This window comes from Zootoca vivipara, chromosome 16, assembly GCF_965207765.1.
Source record: "Zootoca vivipara chromosome 16, rZooViv2.hap1.1, whole genome shotgun sequence".
Classification (NCBI taxonomy): domain Eukaryota; kingdom Metazoa; phylum Chordata; class Lepidosauria; order Squamata; family Lacertidae; genus Zootoca; species Zootoca vivipara.
Window position 1 is genome coordinate 32,138,263 of NC_142599.1, and position 18,946 is coordinate 32,157,208.

Genomic DNA, 18,946 nt, shown 5'->3' on the forward strand with positions numbered 1-18,946 from the left:
ACGGTTGGAGGGTACCTGGCATGCCTCCTTCTGGCAACTCCTGCAGCCAAGCTGGTGCCAAACATGTTGCTCTGCTTTCCTTTGAACCACATTGGCAAGGATGAGAGGGGGGATGTCTTGTCATCTGGGTAGCTCAGGACCCCTATAACACACTGCTCAGATTTGCGCCCCAAATAGGTCACTTTGGTGCTACAAATGCAGCAAAAAAATTGGGAGGCAGCAGTTATAACCTTGTTGGGAGAGATACCATACACCTTCATCTGCCCCAGCTGCAACAAAACATGTCTCTCCCATATGAGTCTTTGCAGTCACAGCAGGTGCTGCAACCTTCCAGCAGTTTGACTTCACTTCTCCATTGGTGCATTTTGGGAAATTTAAAGGCTGGTCCAATCCATCTGCCTGGAAAGTGGCCTCCATAACCAAGTAAGCTCAGCAAAGTCATTAACAGATGAAAGAGTTGCCTTCTCAAACTTTGGATGGTTGTGGGGGGCCACAGCCTGTTCTCCGCACAGTGGTCCATAGACAACAGTCTGCCACATGATCTCATCCCCTTACAGATAGTAGGGGTGTCATAACGTTCATATAATTTTGAAGTGTGTGTCCTCCGGAACTCCTGAGCATTGCACACCAAGCCCAAAGCAAGATCTAACAAGGCAATATTGTTGCACTCTCCTCTCCCAGCAGGCCGTGGTCAGCTTGGCCAGTGGCCAAGGGTGTCTGGTTCCCCCACCCCAAAAGTATAGAATGTTCCCTCTCTCATTTACAGCTTGAAAGCTTTTCTTTCCCTGGCGAGGGAAGCCGAGGTCCGGCTCTTCACTGCTTCTTGATGAAACTGCCTTAAAGATACAGATGATATTGCTTCAGGGTCACATCTGGCCAACAGGCTGCGTTTTGGCCAGCTGAGCTCATGGGGTCAGAGACAAGACTTTGTAACAGGAAGCTGCCTTATACAGAGTCAAGCCATTGCACCATGTAGCTCAGTGTAGCTGACAGGCTGTAGGTCTCCCAGGATTTGGGGGCAGGAATCTTTCTCCACTATCTGGGGATGCTGGGGATTGAACCTGGAACCTTCTGCTTCAGGAAGTGGACACCCTACCACTGAGCTATGTGCCACCAAGTGAAACTGAAGTGCTGCCTAGGACAGATAACTCAGTCCTGGGCAGAAAACCCAATTCAGGGATAGGGGAAATACCCCCAGAGGGCCAGATCTGAATCTGCCCTGCCCCTTGCAGGCTGAGTTTGGGCGGTGGGCAGGGGCGTGGCCTAGAGAGGGGGAGTGGCTTGGGGAGAGTTCCCAGGACCCAGCTAGAAAGATCTGGAAAGTTGCATTTGGCCACTGGGCCTGAGGTTCCTCACCCCCTCTTAATTCTTTCTCCAAAGCCACTGCTAAATACCAGGGGTAGCAGTATAACAGCACCCACCAAAAGAGTCACACCAAGACACCGGGTTTATAAATAGCATTAAATAACCTGGCGGAGATTTTATTATTTCAAAACGAAAAAAATAACCCCAGATCCCCAACAATAGTTATTAAGATCAAACACACTGTTCTATACAAAACGAATATAAAACCCAACCTCATGACCCCTGGGGACTTGCCCCGGGGCCAGTTAAGGCTTTTGCTGCTATTCTCATCGATTTATAATTTATAGTTTAATTAAATAATTAACTATCAGTGTCAGTCCCTGTGGTTGAGGGAAAGGGCCATCGCTGACAAAACTGGGGAGTTGTTTTTTTGGGGGGTTCCCCTCTGGTTCTACAGAGGTTTTAAATATAATTCACCCCCTCCAGGGGGAAACTTAGCCTCGGTATGGGCATAGCTCATGTTGCTCAACTACAACTCCCATCAGCCCCAGCAAGCAGGGCCAATGGCCAGAGATGATGGGAATTGCAGTTCAAGAAGAGCATCTGGAGGGCCCAATGTTCCCTACCCCTGTTGTAAGGGCTGGTGCTTCTGGCACAGCAATGTGCAGAATGAGTTTCTTGTTCCCTTTTGCTGCCTCTTGGCCCATGTGCTTCTACTCCTCAGGTGTTTGGGGAGGGGAGAGACAATGGGAAGACCCTGGCTTGGCATCCTTTCGCATCTCAGAGCTGGTGGAGTCCCATTGTTTCCCACCTTCGCCCTACTTCACCGCTGCAACTGCTAACCCCTGCTCTCATTTTAGAAGAATTGAACGTCAGCGTCTAGGGACGATGGCCAACTGACTTTTACTCAGAGTAGCCCCAGAGTGGACCTAAGCGAGTCCGAACCATTGATTCCACTGGGTTTGCTGTATGACAGGCATTGGATGTGGCCTTCTCTCTCCCTGCCACCTCAATGAAATCACCTGCTTCCCCTCACTTTTTTTTTTACGTTGGGAAAAATAATTCCCTTTTAACGGCCTCCTCATGCTAAGCTACTGCTTATTCCCTTGCTACTCACTCGGCAGTGCCTCCTAGCCCATAATGTTAGGGCCGTCAGCTCCCCTCGCAACCTGTGATAATTGGGAACCAGCCCAGACACAACATTATTTTCTGGGCTGAGGGGAGGGAATTCTTCACCGAGGCCTCTTCTGCAGGCCGCAACAGTGAGAGAGGCACAAAGGCCTGGTCCCTTCACCCCTCCCTTGACAAGATATAAGAAGGGAGGTCTGTCTGAGGTCGGCCTGCTATGGGGAAAAAGCCCCGAGAGCCTGACCACTACGGGAACGGCTTTCCCCCCCAAACCAAGGCCTGTAATTTCTCTGGTGCCTTGTCATTGCCGCAAGAAAAAGGAGAAAGGCACGTGCTGCCAAAAAAATAAGAGAGGCTCGCCTGTCCTGGCAGAAGAGTCTGTCCAAAGCCAGAGACAGCTGTGGGGTGGGCCAAAAAAAAAAGCCCATTTGAGAGCAGAGAGTGGGGGAAGAAGGAGGCGCTAAGAGGCTGAGGTAGACGCCGCTGATTCGAGCACATTTTCTGGCTCCCCCAGAAAAAACGTGTGGTGTAAACTTGCCAAGTTTTGGTGAGGCTGAGGAACATTGCTGCCTCCTTTGTTTTGTTTTTTAAAAAAGCAGCAGCAGCAGCAACAACAACAAATATATATATATAAACCCTCCCCACAATGAATACTCCAGGCATCCCCAAACTGCGGCCCTCCAGATGTTTTGGTCTACAACCCCCATGATCCCTAGCTAACAGGACCAGTGGTCAGGGATGATGGGAATTGTAGTCCAAAACATCTGGAGGGCCGAAGTTTGGGGATGCCTGTAATACTCTTTATGCATCCAGAGTAGTGAATAAATAAAAAGGATAATAAATACAGTACACGAGCGGACAGGAATAAAAAAAAAAATTGAGGGAACAAGCACAATGGAGAATAGGCCCGTTGACGGCCTCGGCTAAGCCAGATGTTGTTTTTGCAGAATTGATGCCTGTTCTCTTCAGTTAGCTCCGTTGCTTCTCCCTGTCGCTCATTCCCCCCTCAAAAGAAAACAGCAAGAGGCTTTTCTTCATCTCCTCCTCCCCACCCTGGATGCCATTTTGTAGCCCGGCTGACCCTCGCCCCATAACTTATCAGATCCCTCCCAGGGAGGAGGAAACAGCTTGGCTTGACAAACCCACACTTGAGGTCAAGCCCTTTCAGGCACACAAGGCCTTAAGCCTCTGGGTGCTTGCCCCTTTCCCCCACAACTTGGTTTGTGTCCTGAGTCTTCAAATGTCCAGGCTGAGCCAAGAAAGAGAGTCCACGACACGCTGCAGAGGAAGGTCCTGGAAGGTCCCTGAGCCATCGAGCAGGGACCAAAACCTGGTACTGTACCTGCTTTTTTGCTAACAGCTTTTGCTGCTTAGGGTCTCTTGTTTGTGGGGTTGGTGGGGAAGGTTTGGTGCAGTTTGGACATCTTCGGGAAAGCAACATTAAGAAGACGTGCCTTTTGAGCCCCCTCCGCACGCAGACGCCTGCCTCCATTGTGGGTTGCAGGGGCCAGAGCAAGTCAGGAGGCCTGGCCAGGAACCACCTCTCCGCGAGAGGTGCGCATGTCTATTTGCGGCCTCTCCGGTTCCTTAGGACCTCCAAGATGCGAGCCTTCTGCTTCAGCCACTGGCTCGACAACCTCTTTGGAGCCTTGGGGACGAAGAAGGTGTACTTGAGGCGGGGGGTCTTCTGGTCGGTCACCACCAAGGCTTGCAAGGTAAGCGGTTCTTTCAGGGGCCCACGCCCCACGATCGTCTCCATGGCCTTGGTGGCCCCGCTGTAGCGCAGGTTCACCCCGCCTGGCAGGTGAACGTCCTGCTCAGAAGGTGCCAGGATGTAGTTGCCGTTGAGGGCGTAAGTGCTGTCCCGCCGGCGGAGAGCCAGGTAGATCCCGTCGCTGGAGGATGATGGACCGCTGCTCTGGCGGATCAGGATGTTGGTGGCTCCCGCCGGGATGATAACCACATCGTTGTAACCGTACCTGATTGGGCGGAAGGACAAGAAACATCAGGGATCAGCTAAGATGGAGAGCGGCAAAGGCCTGCCTCTGAGGGGCAGGGTGGCCAGGCCTCCACAAGACTCAGGGCTCATTCACACTTCTGTTTTCCTTGCCACTCCCCTTCCCCCAGGGGGAAACCTGCATTTTAGCGCTGAATCAGAACAAAGGGCAATCTGGTTTTTCTGCAGATTGCTGTTCTGATTGCACGCGGAAGAACAAATTTTCCAGAGGAAAGCGGTGGAAAACTGCTTGGAGCCGTGATAAGGTTACCAGATTTTCTTCACTGAATCCGGGGACACTTTTCAACTTCCTACTAAATAGATGGATTTTGTCAGGGGACTGATTTGTCAATCCGGGGACTGTCCCCGGGAAACGGGGATGTCTGGTAACCTTATTCCAGGCATGGGACAAGCTGCAGAAGTGTGGCTGAGCACCCAAATTTTCTGAGTGGTTCTCAGAGAACTTTGGGAATTACAAGGGGAATAAGGGGCTCCTGATGACTCTTAGCATACTTGACAGACTACCTCTCCCAGGGTTCTTTGGGGGATGCCATGACTGCTTAAGGTGCTGTGCTATGGCTTTAAATGAATGGTGTGAATGCGGCCCTAGGAAGCTGGGAATAGGAGCCAATCTCTTGGTCCGAGAAAGGCCAGGTCTTAGGGCCGGATGGGATTTAGGGCTGGGTGGGGTTGGAGTGAGAGGTCCCACCCTTTCCACATCATTTATTTGTTTCAACACTTTGTATACTGCTTAATCCCAGTCATACAGGAGCTGTGTCCCCATGGACATGATTCCTTGCAGACAGCAGTCCACGGTCTTCTAGGAATCAGGGGCTGTTAAAAATCACCCAGTTGTTTGGTTGGAATTAACTTATGTGCATTTGTTATTCTGTACTCAACTGCATGCAGGGGAAGCCACTTTATAGCTTTCCCTTCAAAATACATGAAAGTTCTTACACCTTTTTTGTTAGGAATGGGAACAGGATGGTGTTATAATTGGAGCAAATCATGTAAGTATGAATATATATGTATGTGTACCCAGTGCTTTTTTTCTTTAAAAAATGTTTAGGGGTACTCTCATTTTGACTCAAGAAAATAACCATTTTATAGTTCAAATCGGGGAAAATAAATACAGTAAATGGACAATAGTACAAAGATTCACAAAATGTTTAGGGCTATGCGTACCCCTGCGTACCCCCAGAAAAAAAGCACTGTTTGTATCCATCTATGTTATACTCGGCCCCTTCATGGATCAATGCCTTGCCGTGGCGAAGGGGCTTGAATAACTCAGAGAAGCTATGAGCTATGCCATGCAGGGCCACCCAAGATGGACAGGTCATAGTGGAGAGTTTTGACTAAACGTGATCCACCTGGAGAAGGAACTGGCAAGCCACTCCAGTATCCCTACCAAGAAAACTCCATGGACAAAGACAACTGAGAAGAGAAGAATCCTTGGAAAAGAACCTGATGTTGGGAAAGATTGAGGGCACTAGGAGAAGGGGACGACAGAGGACAAGATGGTTGGACAGTGTTCTCGAAGCTACGAACATGAGTTTGACCAAACTGCGGGAGGCAGTGGAAGACAGGAGTGCCTGGCGTGCTATGGTCCATGGGGTCACGAAGAGTCGGACACGACTAAACGACTAAGCAACAACATGTTATACTCGGAGCCCAGAGTCAACTCCATTCATTTCAATGGATCTGCTCCATGTAGGATTACTCTTGGATACAACCTGAAATTCATGAATGCAAGAACTATTCATTTATATCTGAGCTCTTGAATTAGGGTTCCTATGGATACTTTTGGCGTAGGCCTATATTTAACTGTTGAAGTAATGACATCAGCAAGGTCTCTAACTATCTGTAAAGAAATGCTTGGGGTTGGGAAGGAGGGAAACACATTGTTCATTCCAAATGTCTTATTGCCACACAAAGCAGCGCCTGCAAAAAAAAAATCACTCACTGAGGGTTGGTGAAAGAACCATAGATCTTGGTGCATCCAGAGTTGTCCCCTCCACATGCCATGCATTTGTCAAACTTCTTCTTCGAGCCAATGACACGATCGCAACCAGCGTGGACGCAGCGCCCCTGGACACAGACTGAAGTGGAGTCGGGGGAGCAAGGTGTTCCATCATCCACCTAGAACCAAACAATTCAGTTTGCTGCCCCAAGGGCTTATGGGAAAACCACTTTCCTCTTCGGTCCTCCGCTTCCTCCCCCACGACACCTTCCAGATTCCCCATCTCCCGCCTACACACTCTCAGATAGCTGTCCGTTGATTTGCGTTTTGTTTCCGAAAGCCTGTTAAGTGTAAAATAACCTCAGGGTCTCCTGAGGGACGGGAGGCCCACGTTGCCGTGGTAACACTTACCTTCGGTTCCAGGACATAGTAGTAGCCCAGGGCATGGGATTGGCAGGTCAACTTGCACTGATCACGCTCAGCCACACCGCTGTAGCGGGGCACCCAGTCCATGGGGGCAGGGTAGTCCTTGAACATGTCCGTGCGGTGATTGTAGACAGCACACTGCTGTTCCCGGTAGGTCAGTGCTGGAGGGGAATTCACACACAGGGGTTAAGACCTGCAACTAGTGCTGGATGGCAAGGCTAAAACGGCCCCAGGTGCATTTGGGGTGTGAAATGGGCATCAACATTCATGTTAAGCCTGTTGACAATTGCTTCCATCTCATGTTTTCTCTACCATATTGAACAATTAAGCAAGACCCCTGTGCGCCACTTGGAATAATGAACCCAGTTAGCACACAGGAACATAGGAAGCTGCCTTATGTGGAGTCAGACAATTGCTCTCTCTTGCTCTCTATTGCCTGCACTCGCTGGCTGTTGGCTAGCTATGGTTTCAGCCTGTAAGAAATACAGGCGCGGAAGCACCAGGGCAGGCTGTGGCAATCAGGTCCGCCTGAGAAACGCTGTTTGAAAGCGACGGAAATGGTCTTACCGTTCCCATCGTGGCAATTCTGGACGTTGCAGGAGCGGTACTGGGTGCGTTTCCCCTCGCAGTACTTGCCACCATTGCGTGGGACAGGCTTGTTGCACTCGCGGGTGGAGTAATGCACTCCCCCTCCACAGCTGCGGGAGCAGTCGCCCCACGGGCCCCAACGTCCCCAGCCACCATGGGTGGGAATCTGCAAAAAGGATAAAAGGGAAGAGAGAGTGAAAAAGTGCTTTGTGTGAGACAATTGATACGTCATACGGTGTTTTCAAGTGTACTAAGCACTTCACAAGCACTACGGTAGGGACAGGTGAATCTGTCAGTATCTGTTTCTCCTTTTTCTAAACTTAAGTTTAGTTCCCTACATTTCCGCATCAGTTTACGTGCTCTGTGTGTGCCTCTTGTGTTCTTGGGTTTCCAAGGCTTGTATCCAGTGTAGTGCCGAGCAATTCGATCCACTAGCGTAAGAACTGGTGCTTGTGCAGCAGATCTTCTCCCCTCCTTCCCCCTGTGCACCCCTTAAATCTGTCCTGATGCTTCCCCCAACCCTCAGGAGCAGATTTGGGAGGGCATAATGTCCATTCTGGGAGAGGACAAGAGGGAAAGCACCATTACGCACGCACAATTCCCTGTGCTAACGGAACAAGTGCATTCAGTACCACCCAATGGGTCCTCCCCAGCTCAAAAAGTGAGACCTGTGTCCTTCATGTCTACCTCGGGAATGCAGAGACACTGCTGGCAGGTCTACTCACATTGTACGCCTTCAAGTCGACTTTGCTGATGCACTGGCCGCTCATGCAACTCTTGCCTTCACCGCAAGGTGTCCCGTCGGCCCAGGGGAAGTATTTCGTCTGGCACATGTATTGCCCGTTGATCTGCCCCGTGCACCACAATGAGGAACAAGGGGGACGCATGCTGGGGCAGTGGCGCGAGTCGGGCCCAAAGCTCAGCTGGCACTGCTGGTCCACGTCGTAATCACTACCAGGGAAGGCAGCTGGGAGGTGCAGGGGTTCGCGTGGTTTGTCTAAGAGGCAGCGGCCTGCAGGGCAAGGGGCAAGGAAGGGGGAACCAGAAGATTGGTTAATTCTAGGCCTAGGAATGGGCAGATCTGTCAGTTTTGAGTATACAGTTCTGCAAAGCAATGTTCCCTAATAAAATTTCCTTTTTGGTATGCCCTATTCACCATTACTGCATATGCATTTTAATACATGCTTTACCCCATATATATGTTTCTTTGCACATCACTTGGCCGGAGAATGGCACTACAACGTTTAGAGATGTGTGAATTTCAAAAAAATGGCTGCTTTCCGTCTATGCATTGTTTTGGTTCTCCTTTCAATGCAAACCGAATTGAATTGCTGCCCCTTCTCCCTAGGTGCTTAAGTTGTCACATGAGGGTAGGACGGTGAGGAAGGAAGCTCGACCACCGGGGCAGAAAAAATCCAAGGGGATGCACAGGGAATGCACAGATCGGAAGGCGAAGTCTTACCGTGGTCGTTGTCTAGGAAGTCAGTGATGAAGCGGGCACTGCAAGGGGACCACATCTCTTCGGGGTCCACGGGTGACATGATGGAGGCCATCATGTGGCGCGAGTTTGAGTGGCGGTTCATCTCTCTGCAGTGCTTGTCATCATCATGGAGCATGTTGAAGACATGGCCTATACAAGGGGGAAAGGAGAGAGAGAGAGAATTCAGCTCCAGCTCCCCATATACTTGTGAAGCTGCAGGATATTTTGCATTAATTACTCGGCCATTCAAGAACAGAATCTGCTATCTAATGTGAAGTTTAGGGTTCCAGGATTAGTTATTATTTATTAAGCTTATATCTTGCCCTTCCTCCCAAATGAGCCCAGGGAACCAAACACATCGAACGATAAATAACGACTGTTATTCAGAGGCATTCCGCTTCCGAGAGTCAAGGCAGAGCATAGCCCTGATGATTAGTCATTGATACATTATCTTTCATGAAACTCATTTTGCTGACTAGACAAGCCTAGGCTTGCGCTCCACACCTCTGTCTTTCTTGGGAATAGACCACCTGGCTTTTCGGCAGGGGTGGATCCATGGGAATGCCCCCAGGGGTGGTTGGTTGAGTGCAAGGTGCCAGTCCCCACTTACCAAGCTCATGCGCTGCGGTGAAAGCAGACTGGAGCCCGTCGTCCTCCACGATGGAGCAGCTGCGTTCTGGGTCACACACAGTGCCCACATCCGCCATGCCCAGAGTGCCACAGCTAGAGCGCCCGCAAAGATTCTGCCAGGGAAAGACGAGTGCATATTGTAAAGGCCACCAATGCACAGTGGGGCAGAAACAGCCATTAAAGGAGCCTCCAAGGTGGCCCTGGCCACATCTGGATGGCACCCTCGGCAGGACTCAGCAGGCAAAATGTACAGTATCTTTCTGGAGGAGAATGCACCCATTGGCCACCAAATCAGCTCTCCTTGCAAGTCAGTAGGTGGAGAGATGGTCAGACACTTGCGTTCAGACCAAGCTAGAACTGATAGAATCAGAAAGCTGTAGGGTTGGAAGGTTCTAGTTACCTATGATTCCCTGCAACACACGAATCATAGCTAACAAATTCCTGATGGAAGGCCATCCAACATCTCTTTCAAAACCTCCAGTCAACAAGAGTTTGTAGGTAGTAGGTTCTTAAAATGTTTTCTTCCTTCTTCCAATTTTCTTTTTGTTGGCATCTATCTATCTATCTATCTTGGGACGCGGGTGGCACTGTGGGTTAAACCACTGCGCCTAGGGCTTGCCGATCAGAAGGTCAGCGGTTCGAATCCACGCAACAGGGTGAGCTCCCGTTGCTGGGTCCCAGCTCCTGCCAACCTAGCAGCTCAAAAACATTTCAAAGTGCTAGTAGATAAATAGGTACCGCTACAGCAGGAAGGTAAACAGCGTTTCCGTGTGCTGCTCTGGTTCACCAGAAGCCGCTTTGTCATGCTGGCCACATGACCTGGAAGCTGTACACCGGCTCCCTCGGCCAATAACATGAGATGAGCGCCGCAACCCCAGAGTCGGTCACGACTGGACCTAATGATCATGGGTCCCTTTACCTTTATCTATCTATCTATCTATCTATCTATCTATCTATCTATCCATCCATCCATTCATCCCTGGGGTTTTTTTGTGAGCTTCATGGCTGAATAGGGAATTTGAACCCAGAACATCCTGGTCCTAGTCTTATCTACCCTCCGGCTCTCAACTGGCTACTTATTGCAAATACCCCTTAAGCCTCTGGGGGCTCTCTTTCACCCAAAGGAAACCAAACCTGAGTTTTGCTGCAATCCCTGGAACTTTTCACAGGTTAGGAAATCAAGGAGAATATCGCTAAATGCCAATGTGACCAATCTGCAGAATTTATGCAGATTGCAGAATTGGCCACTTTCCTTGGTGCAGAATTTTAGTTGTGCGGGTTCGTTGTGCAGCATATAGGGGGATACCGAGCGGCAGTTCACTTACCTCCCTGGTGAAAAGAATGGCCGTGTCGAAATGCTCAGGGTCCTCGTCACTCTCCTTGTTGAGGCCTTTCTGCCACGTGCAGAAATTCCGCAGCGTCTCAGCAGCATTGGAAGACACCCGCAACCCATCCTCGGATTGTCCAATCACAACCAGCCTGGTCACAACTAAGTTGACTGGATTCTTCAGGCTGGGGTGTCGGAAGAACTTGGCGGCGGCTGCCATGATGGTGAGGAGGTAACGCTTGAGGCCTGCGCCGTGGAAATGTGCCATCTCTTCGTCAGCCACCACCAGAGTCTCCACATAGCGTGGGATGGAAGCAAACCGCTGCAGGGAACAGAAGGGATGAAGAGAGGTGAGTTGGAAAGAGGGCATGTAAACCTCATTCTGCCCCCCCCCACACCATGGGGGAGCAAGCATTACCCTAAGTGCCTAGGCAGGAACAAAACACTGGGTGGGGATACATGAAATGACAGATCCATCAATTTAATTAATGTTATCTGCTATATGTTTTGAGAAGCTGTTTGCTGTCTATGCATTTTGACACCTCTTACGATACCACAACAGGTTTTTGCATGGCAGTTCCTGAAATTGAGGAGCAGGTATATTTGTCTTATCTTTGGAGACATTTGGACGCCATTTTGAATCAAGATGGCAGACCATTCCGTTCAAAACTGCACTGATTTTAACCAAGTTTTTCATGGTGGTTCCTGAGATTGAGGAGCAGGTTTTTGTCTGTCTTTGGATACAATTGGACACCATTTTGAATCAAGATGGCAGAACAAACCTTTCAAAACTACACTGATTTTAAGCACTGATTTCAAGACTGTGCTGCTTTTTCTGTTTCTTAGAATTCCTGAGCAGCATCAGGTACAATTCTGCTAGCCAGTTATATTTGAAGAAGGATTGTAGTTCAATGGCAAAGCACCTGCTTTGAATGCAGGAGATTCCCCGCTGTTTCATGTTAGAAGTACCATGTACGTCAGGCTACAGAAAACCTAATTTTCAGCCTGGGGGCTGCATTTCTTCCAGGGGGGCACATACCGGGGGGATGCAGAAGTGGGTGAAGCAATGGATATGACTCTTATCTTTGTATGGTAAATTCCATTCCAGCCATGCAAAACCCAGGAACAAAGGAAGCTGTCTTATACTGAGCCACACCATTTGTCCATCTATCTCGGTATTGTCACTCTACCCTGATTGGCAGTTGCTCTCCAGGGTCCTGTATCTGGAGATGCTGGGGATTGAACCAGTGACCTTCTGCAAGCAAAGCAGTCGTTTTACCATGAAGCTATTGCACTTCCCCAAGGGTTTCTACACACACAGAGAGATTTCACCATCTTCCTTCCAGCCAAGCAAGAAGTACTATCACAGTTCAAGGACACATTCAGCCAGGCAAAAGCACTTGAGGATATGGTTTGTGGGATGGGCTGTGTGCGGCCTGCCACATTTCGCCCCTGGTATTAGATTCCCCAACCCTGCCACAGAAAGTGATGTGAAAGACTCTTCTCTACCTGAGATTCTTGAGAGCTGATGCCAGTCAGAGTGGACAATACTGGGCTATACTAGGCTGCTTCCTAGATTCCTGTTAATAATAGGCAGGGCAGGGAACACTTAAAAAAAAAACTTTTAAAATCAAATAGATTTTATTGAAACGATTGCATGCAAAGGATGTGTACCAAGTAAAATACCTGACACCAAAATGGATTTAGGGCTTGGGGAATTTGAAACTAAGCAATTTAGGTGGGGAAACAGTTCTTTAGCTGGAGATGGTCAGGGAGCTTAGATGACAAGGCCCAACAGTTCTGACAGATGGAGTAATCAACCCTGGGCTTCTGTTGATTAATCTGTCAGGCCCCATTTGAGCAAATAAACAACATATGTGCCTGAATGCCTTGATGTCTCCAGCCAGGCAGCGTGGAAGAAGATGAGTAGCAGAGAGCATGTGGGGTAACTTTCTTGACTGGCTGCTGGACAAAATTCCAGAGGGAGGGAGTCTTTGAGGGCTGTCTCTGCTGTTGGCTCAGAGCCTTAAGCGTCGACTCCTTCGGTGCAGCAGGAGACCAGGCACCAGTGCCTGCCTACCGCTAACTAGGGGGCGAGGTCTCTTGGGGCCTGTGTGGTGCTGAGACATCCCCGCCACCATGTGAGGTCAGAGCTTGCCACAGCTTCGCTGCATTACATACATTACGTCAGGAAGACCCGGAGGTGAAGGGTTAGGGTGACAAAATACGAACGGGGTTGATGTCAGATTTGATGGGGACAGACCTTCACCAGGACATAGCACTGGTGCTCAAAAGCTTGCGCTGGTTGCTCTTACTCTGCCAGGGCCAGGTTCAAGGTTCTGGCACTCATTGCCAAGGCTTAATTGGCGACAACTTGAGCCAAGGATACCTGATCCCTTATATCCCTGCCCAATCATAGAGGTATTTGGGGTAGTCACTTTCAGACGCTCCCCCCCCCTTGTCTCAGAGGCACAGTGTTACACACCACCCCAATCTCCAAGTGGTGTGAGATTCCAGGGGTTCCAGGTGCTTGCCCAGGTTTTTTTGCTTCCGTTGGGAAGATTGGGGCACAGTGGATGCTAGTGGCTTTAAGAAATATATTACTTATAATATAAATGGCTCGTATCCATTAGGAGCAGTGTGTTCAGTATTGAGGACCCAGTTTTATGGAACTCCCTTCCAGCTGAGGTCAGACTTTTATTCTAGCAGGCATTTCAAAGGAATTCTGATTTTATAGCTTTAAATCGTTTTTATTTTCATTGTGTCTAGGTTCTGGAACAAATGCTTAGAGACTATTGTAATTAAGTGGTCTGTAAATGGTTGAAATAAATAATAAAACAACACCTCTGCTTCATGGAGGGAGTTGTTGAAAACTCACGACTTGCTTGTGGGCTTCCCAGAGTGGTATCTGGTTCACCACTGTGAGAACAGGATGACAGATAGATGGGCTTCTGGCCTGATCCAGCAGAGCTTTTCTTATGCTCTCTGCCATAATCTTTTTGAGACCTGAAAGCGCTCTCTCTCTCTCTCTCTCTCTCTCTCTCTCTCTCTCTCTCTCCCCTAAACTTTGCTCTCTCTCTCTCTCTCTCTCCTAATCTGTGCTTGCTTACTCAGCGGTACAGAGGAAGAGGAACTCTGCACATGCCTCGAGGAGCTCTCCTCTTGCTTCAAGGGCTGGTGTGTATCATCCACTGTTCAAATCATGGGGCGGTGGTGGTGGGGGGTGGCTCTCATTGAAATCCACAACCTTCCACCCTGACAATCCCAATGGGTCACCAGCCACCACTATATATTACCTCCAGGACTAGAGGCGGGAACAAAAGCAGGAGAGGGCTCTTTGATTGGCCTTCCTTCTCTTTAGTCTCAGTGTTGTCTTTGTAGAACAGGGAAGAGGATGGGTTCAAAACTAGAGTCACTTGGCTCTGCCTGCTGTTGGCTGTGGTGCCACCTGCTGTTAGCCTCCTTCTCTTCTGCCCTACCGGTCCCAATGGGCACCAGCCACTGCCAGGAGCCTCTCCCTTTCTCTTTGAAAGCAAACTTTCTTGCAAACATCCTGAAAACCCAACAGTCACTAGGCATATTTCCATCCTGACAGTAGAGATGTGTACAGGTTGGCTGGTGGCACTGAATGAGCTTAAGCTGGTGTGCAAAGGCAGAGCCTCAATCAGACTTAGGGGGCCAACTGTGCATCTCAAAAGAAAGAAAGAGGAAAACCTCCCCCAAAAAGAAAGAAGATGATGACATAGATTTGCACCAAAAAATGCACATGATAATCTATGTGCATAGCTGCCATCACGGGTTCTTGGTGACCATTGGGAATAGAAGGGCAAAAGGCAAGGAGGCCAACAGTAGGTGGCGCCAGAGCCAATCCCAGGGAGAGCCACCATGTCCAGGTAAGGCTGGGAGAAACCTTGGTGAGCCACTGGTAGTTGCTAAGCTAAATGGACCAGTCGTCTAACTTGGCATAAGGCAGCTTCCTGCGTTCTTATGACAGGAGCCTTCACTGTCCTCCTTTGCGTTCAGCCTCCCGTCCTCTAACCACTGGCCTGCTTTCTCAAGACATCCTGGCAGCTGTTCCAAGATGGCATCCAAACATGGCTTGCAACTGCATTGGAGCTGCTTTCTCTCCCCAGCCTCCCCTGATGGCTTTCTACAGCTCTGCCAATATTTTTCATGTCTCTTTCCCAACCCCAACTGATGACACCTCACAGCCAGGGCAAAGAGCAGTCAGAAGAGGGAAGGGTTGTGGTGGGTGGTGGGTACAAGTGTGGAATCACTGCCTGGGGGTTGGGCGTTCCCTGCTTCACTCTGTTCCATTATTAACTCTCAGACTTGGCCCCAAGGAAAAATCTGAAGGATGCAGACATTGCATCCAGATTCCCCACCTGCCACTGAGTGGGAGTGACAGATATATCATAATTAACATGCCTTTAGAAAATATGACCCAAACAAAATGAAAACATGAAAAAGAAGACTTCTTTCTTAACAATGGGTTTGGGTAGAAACAGCGTGCTAAGTGCTGTATGGATAGGGATGGGCCAATATGTTAATTTCAACTTCTCTCAGTGTCTCGTTTTTCCAACCATACATTTGGCTTTCTGTATTTTCACATCAGTTTGAAGATTTCTTTGGGGTGGTGGCTGGGGAGGGAAGTCCTCATGAAAATTCATTGACGCTTTAGTGCAAATCTCCCCTAATGTCCATATCTCTGTATGCAGTTTTGCCTAGTGTCTGTGGTTCTTACCAACGACACTTTGGTGTATCTGTGATCTTGCCAGGAATCATGACAGCCTTTCCTAACCCCCTGTAGATGCTTTAGGTCTACAGCTCCCATCATGCCTGAGCAATAGCCATGCTGGCTGGGGCTGATGGGAGTTGGTGTTCAGTGACACTTGGAGGGCATGAGGTCGGGGAAGGTTGAATCACAATAAGGAAACAGGAACCATTCATAACTTGTCTGGCAAGACCAGGTGCCATTGGCTCAAGAGTACCTGTACACAGTCAATGTCAGGGATCAACCACATCCCAAAAGGGGCCCTACTTTTTTTACCCCAGAGCCTCCTGGCTCTGCTCCTCCTTCTCCTCACCATTGCTGTTCACTTGCTTTCTCCAAGCTAGTCAGGAGAAGCAGCAACAGCAGTAACCTCTCTTGGTCCAACTAAGAGTGCATTCAGACATGGAGTTTATTGCGGTAGATTGCCTGGCTATAATGCAGGCTCTTCTGTTCTGGTTCCTAAAGTTCCTTTTCCACCGCATCGCCTGTTGCATTATGGAACAGTGGCTTTTATATCAGCATCTTGTCGCGCCGTACTAGATTTCATTCATACCAGTGGGCGTGGTGTGACCTGACCTATCATTGGACACGTCGCCAGACTTTAGGCGCATGCGTGCTTCTGTTCCCCCATGATTCACCAATGGAAATGACAGAAAATAACCGTATGCCGGAATACCGCCCCAATTTCACGTGAGTGGTGGTGGCATGATGCATGAAAACTGTGGGAAGTACAGTGCAAAAGCCCCACAATTTCCCGGGTTTACCGGGTTGGAAATGGATTCCCCCCCCCCCCCGGAAGCAATTAACACGGAAGTGAGCACCAAACCTCTGTTGGATACCTGATACTGCTACGGGCTCCCAGGAAAATGGGGATATAGTGGGCAGGTTGAGAACATTCCCACCAGGAACCTCTAAAGAACCTTTTGGGTGGGAAGAAGGGCCGTACCAAAATGGATGTAGATGGACCCAGGTTCAATCGCAATCACCTTCGGTCAGGTTGTTCATATCCCATGCCTGAAACCCTGCAGAGCTACCACCGGCCAACGTGGACAATACTGAACGAGATGTACAAGTGGTCTGACCCTGTATCTTGCAGCTTCCTTAAAGAGCAAGACAGAAATGCTTAAACAAGGACTCAAAAGCCGGCACCGAGTGCAACGTGGAACTAAATGGCGTGTGCAAAGTATTCCCGGTAAGTGTTTTTGACAGCCGCATCCCCCCCCCTCATGCTCCCGCTCTTACCTTTGCTCTTCTGGGAGATGCTTCGTCCTTGGGCAATGGTTTGCCTGCAGGGGCTGTCGCGCTCTCGGGCGCCTGGGACCCGACGCCACACATTGGCCTGTCCGTTTTCTCTGGCATCTTCTTCCTCACCACGTGGGCGCCAGCTCCTCCTGCCGTGTTTGGGGCTCCCCCTTCCAGGGGCTGCATGTGGTACTCAGTGCCACGGTACTGAAGCACTCCCAGCAGCGACGCCCCATCGTAATTGACCGCCACAATCGATTCCGGATCAGAGTTCACCGTGCCAGTGAAGTAGGTCCCTTGCTCGGCCAAGCCGTCCACTGCTTGTGCCGACCGTCCCAAATACTGGACCGTCAAGCCCTCTGCGACGAAGCTAGGGTCTTTCTCTAAATTTAAGAGCAGTTCTTCACCGAACACGCGAAGGCGGTAGGAGAGCCGCTCATCTGAGCTGCCGCTGCTATCCAGGCCGTTGCCTAGCATGCCACTCTCATCCCAACCCACAAGATGGAATGTGGCATTGAGTCTCTCGGGGAAAATTATTTCTTCTTGATACTGGCCGAAACGGGCCCGTTCGTCCACAGCGAGGACCAGGTGGCAGCAGGTGATAAACCAAAGAAGAAACATTTGGAACATTTTGTTTTGTTTTGCTAAAAGTAACCTTGCGGGGAGAAAGGGCAACAAATTTTTTTTTTTTTAAAAAAAGCTTGGTGATCTTTGAGGGAGAACGAAGATTCTTTTAAGGAAAAAGAGGAGCCCCTGAGATTAGCAAAAAATAAAAACAAAAACAAATCAACAACTCAGCTGATGCACACAAAGGATGTGGGCAGTAAACAGAGGCAATTGAGCTCACTCCTTCTGTCTTATCTGTGGCTCACAGCACCTAAGCAAGGAGCATCATCCACTCTCCTTTGGGTTTTGAAATCCACCTCGTCACCACCTCAAACACCCCAGCATGAAGTCCCTCACTGCCTATTTAAATTTCTTTAAAATGGACCATCAAGAAGTCCCTTTTCCAGAATTGTGGGGTTTCTCTCTCTCTCTCTCTCTTTCCCCACCTCAATGCCAAGTCTTTTTGAGCTGTCTTCTTTTCAGCGCATACACACTCTTTTTTAAAACAAAAAAACCCGGCAGCGATCTGGAAGCCTGTGCAACAGGATGGAGCTGAGGTTTTCCTTTCCTTTTGTTCCAAATTTTTAAAGAAATACAAATATATAAATATACCTCTCTCTTCAAAAAGGGGGCTTCCTTCCTTCTGAATAAAGGAGCTTGAATGAAAAGCCGGTGGAAGAGGAAAAAAGAAAGAAAAGAAACCACAAAAAAATCAATGTCAATTCCAGTTGGCGTTTTCTCTTTTCTTCGCGTCTGTCTAAGAATCCTTGGGAACTTTTTGAGTTTGAAAGAGCGCAAGAGAGAGAGAGAGAAAATGTGTGTATGTGATATATATATATTTATGTGTGTATTAATCTCTCCTCCTTTATTAAATTGCGCTATAGTTGCTCTTCCAAGCATCCAGCTCCTTTTAACAGCTGTTTTTGGCTTCTGCTGATTGGCTGAAGCAAGGTATTTTTTTATAGCCTTCCTTGGCCCCCCCTCCAATTTTGCTGAAGTACAAAAGACGCAAGCAGGCAGTCGTTTGATGAGATCATAAATTACAACAGTTTGTATGTGGGTTCTTTTCTTTTCTTTTCCGTCCAAAGTAAGGGGGGAGTGGGTTGCAGAGGGAAATGATAGTTCAGCCGTTGGCTAGAAGCCAATTTAAGGGTGGGAATTGCAGTTGTGACTCAACAGATTGCCAATTTCTGACACAGCTTTTTTCTTCTCTTTAAACACAATGTCCGGACCTTCTCTTTTATAGATTCCCTTTTGCTATATCTGGCTGTGTACAGGATTTTATCATTATTATTACAGATGTTGCTACAGTGAGTGAAAGCATGCTGGCTGTTTCAGAGTTGAAATCACCCAAAATCCACACCTACTTTTAAGTGGAGGGTGGGAGACTTCCCTGTTCTGATTGCTACTAGTCCACGTGGTTTGAACCCTGAATGCTTTTTTAAAGTGTGGGAAATGGCATCATAGAAACTTCAGGTGTTTCT

The 18,946-nt window shown here is 48.9% G+C and overlaps 1 protein-coding gene across 2 annotated transcripts; it reads right to left on the reverse strand.

The window, feature by feature from the left end:
- Positions 1-1,447: 1,447 nt before the first annotated feature.
- On the reverse strand, positions 1,448-18,441 carry ADAMTS4 (ADAM metallopeptidase with thrombospondin type 1 motif 4). 2 transcript variants are annotated; one of them, XM_088660179.1, is made up of 10 exons: positions 18,075-18,441; positions 16,857-17,609; positions 10,839-11,162; positions 9,494-9,626; positions 8,866-9,033; positions 8,129-8,415; positions 7,383-7,569; positions 6,801-6,976; positions 6,393-6,568; positions 1,448-4,412 (listed from the first exon to the last, which is right to left on the reverse strand). In XM_088660179.1, the coding sequence occupies exons 2-10, from the start codon at positions 17,484-17,486 to the stop codon at positions 3,998-4,000; spliced, it is 2,496 nt and encodes an 831-aa protein (XP_088516305.1). In that variant the 5' UTR covers positions 17,487-17,609; positions 18,075-18,441; the 3' UTR covers positions 1,448-3,997. The 2 variants fall into 2 exon arrangements, with proteins under 2 accessions (XP_088516305.1, XP_034954030.3); XM_035098139.3 differs by having other exon boundaries at positions 16,857-18,441.
- Positions 18,442-18,946: the final 505 nt, after the last annotated feature.

Bases quoted from the DNA above. Each gene is read 5' to 3' on its own strand.
- ADAMTS4 (XM_088660179.1), bottom strand. From the start codon at position 17,486: ATGTTCCAAATGTTTCTTCTTTGGTTTATCACCTGCTGCCACCTGGTC. The intron at 8,416-8,865 runs GTAAGACTTCGC...CTTGCCCTGCAG, and splicing joins CTTCCTAGACAACGACCACG to GCCGCTGCCTCTTAGACAAA. The intron at 6,977-7,382 runs GTAAGACCATTT...ATTCCCCTCCAG, and splicing joins GAATTGCCACGATGGGAACG to CACTGACCTACCGGGAACAG.